The following is a 2,774-nucleotide window of genomic DNA, read 5'->3' on the forward strand; positions in this document are numbered from 1 at the left end:
TCGTGGTTGTACCTGAGCTGTAATAACTAGAAAAAGAGGTATTATTGCAGGTGTCATAGCATGTCTTTTTGCATGTTAATACTGAAAAAAATGACTGAATACTGAGTAAACATTGACATTTATGACTAAAGCGAACATGACCACTCGAAAATTTAGTATATTTTAGTTGGAATGTCTCTGATCATGTGATAATGGCAAACTGAAACAATATTTATATTATATAGTTTTAATAAAAAATATAACTGAATAATATAAAATTGAAAAAGAAAAGAGACATTACACAGATAAAAAAATGTTTTCATTACTATTCACTCCAAGAGTCACACATACCTTAGGCTACTTAATCTCAACTGATCTTAACCAATCAGGTTAAAGGGGTGGGTTTCTAGTGAAGCAAAAACATTTACTAACTTAGTCAAACCACTATCCAATTCAAAGACAGAGAGACAATCAAACTTGCAGTGAGTATCAGACATTTAATGACTTTTTGATCCACACTCTTTTTGATCACTATATATATATATAGTGTTCAGATGCAAAAGCCTCTAAGTGCCATCTGAAATTTTCTTCTAGGATGATTTTTATCAGGCTTGTATATTTAAATTCAATAATTTCACTTAAATGGCAATGCAATATATATATATATATATATATACTGTACATATATGAATATTTGAATATATATGAATTTTTTTTTTTTTGTTCCTCCTAAACCAAAGTTCTATTTCCCCAAACAGTCTCAGGAACATGACAGATCAAACTCGACTGGAATTTCAGACGATGCCAATGAATGACAGCTACACAAACCAGACTTGCGATGTTTTCATCTACAAGGAGTCTGCTAGGATCCTCTTTCCTATTTTCTACTGCCTGATTTTTGTCATCAGTGTGGCAGGTAACAGCCTGGTCCTCTGGATCACCTGTCAGAAAAAGCAGAAGATGAACTCCACCACAATGTATCTGATCAACCTGGCCATCTCCGACACCCTCTTCACCTTGGCTCTGCCCGGCAGGATCACATACTACATCAGAGGCTTCGACTGGCCATTTGGAGAATTCTTGTGCCGGCTGACTGCCATGATTTTCTACAGCAATACCTATGTTAGCATCGCCTTCATGTCCTGCATCAGTGTGGATCGCTACTTGGCCATGCTGCACCGTCAGCGCTGTCAAAGGCTGAGGAAAACCAAGGTCGTGCGAGGTATCTGCATTCTGGTGTGGGTTGTGGTTCTCCTTGAGACGTCCCCACTGCTCTTCAAGAGCACCATGGAAGACAGAACCGGTCATCGAACGTGCATGGAGTTCTCCAAATTCGATGGTCACAAGATGACATATGGTCTTCTGATTGGTTGCGTCATTGGGTTTTGCTTGCCATTGGGACTCATCCTGTGCAGTTACAGCAAGGTCAGCTGCAAGCTCTACAAGACGGCCAAGGAAAACCCGGTGACCAACAAGTCTGGAAGCAACAGCAGGGCCAAAAATATGATTCTGCTCATTCTTCTGAGCTTCATGGTGTGTTTCAGCCCCTACCACATTAATATCATGCAGTTTTTAGTGAGAAAGCTGTACCATGAGCCCTCTTGTGAGGAGTTAAAGACTCATAAAATGTCCTTGCAGGTAACCGTTGCCATGATGAACTTTAACAGCTGCCTCGACCCTCTTATTTACTTTTTTGCCATCAAAACATACAAGCAGAGAGTGATGAGTCTTTTTAAGAGCTACATTTCCATTTCGGCATCTTCCAAGAGCATGCAGGAGAACAGCAGCAGTAACACATGAGGACCAATATTATACTAAGTAAAATCTGATCAGAGGAAATGCCTGCACACGTGTGAAAATGTGGTTGGATTGACTGCAGAGACTAGCTATCTTTAATTTTTGAGCAAATTTTATTTTTCTTATGATTAAATGGGCTTTGAATCCATGGTATGTGATTTGATTTGGGATTTTTGACCACATTTTTGTATACATTTTTGTCTTTTAGCACATTTTCATTTTACATTGTCTTTTAGCACATTTTCGTGAGGTCAGTATGAATTTGAAAATATATTTTTTGTTAATGATTAATGTGCTGTTGGATTCTCTTTTTTTAACTTGACCTTTTTTAAACAAAGATTAATAAATACTGTAATGTTTTGCTTATTGTTAGTTCATGTTAGTTATTACATTAACTACTGTTAACAAATGAGACCTTTTTGTAAAGTGTTACCAGAATAATTAATTAAGTGGAAAAGTCCCACATAAAGGTCAAGGAGGCTAGAAACCATTAGCCGATTCTGAGAAAGAATGAGTGGTGTAGGTGTATGTTAATCCCTATTGACATTTCTTTAAGCTGCTGTTGAATACTGCGTTCTGCTTTAAAGATGCTCACGATGTGTGTGTAACATGTTGAGCAACCCCTAAAACGGCATTTTCCATTTGGGAATTTTAATGCTTATGTAGCTGTCAATTGTGCTAAACAACTTTCTTTAGACCTCTTTTTGAATACAAATAAAAAAAATCTTTATCAAGTTTTGTGTTTTGTATCATTATCATCTCAAAAAAACTATTTTGCCCTTTAGTTATCAAGCACTGGGAAAGCACAACAAGACTCAGAACACCACAACAAGAAGACACTTATCTAAAGTCAGAATCACATCTCAGTATTTCTTAGAATATCATGGCACTTGATTCACTCTTTGTAGCTATACATGAAACAAATCAACAGAAACAGTGTTACTACGAAACAGCGATGACTTCAGCATCAGACATTTCTGTGCGGGCAGCAGGGACGA

At 37.3% G+C, this 2,774-nt stretch overlaps 1 protein-coding gene across 2 annotated transcripts; it reads left to right on the forward strand.

Annotated features, from left to right (window-relative positions):
* The first annotated feature begins 441 nt into the window (after positions 1-441).
* Positions 442-2,503, forward strand: LOC307164923 (G-protein coupled receptor 183). 2 transcript variants are annotated; one of them, XM_079882140.1, is made up of 2 exons: positions 442-461; positions 720-2,503. In XM_079882140.1, the coding sequence occupies exon 2, from the start codon at positions 748-750 to the stop codon at positions 1,777-1,779; it is 1,032 nt and encodes a 343-aa protein (XP_079738266.1). In that variant the 5' UTR covers positions 442-461; positions 720-747; the 3' UTR covers positions 1,780-2,503. The 2 variants fall into 2 exon arrangements, with proteins under 2 accessions (XP_079738266.1, XP_079738265.1); XM_079882139.1 differs by having other exon boundaries at positions 744-2,503.
* Positions 2,504-2,774: the final 271 nt, after the last annotated feature.

This window comes from Squalius cephalus (assembly GCF_949319135.1).
Source record: "Squalius cephalus genome assembly, chromosome: 9".
NCBI lineage: Eukaryota > Metazoa > Chordata > Actinopteri > Cypriniformes > Leuciscidae > Squalius > Squalius cephalus.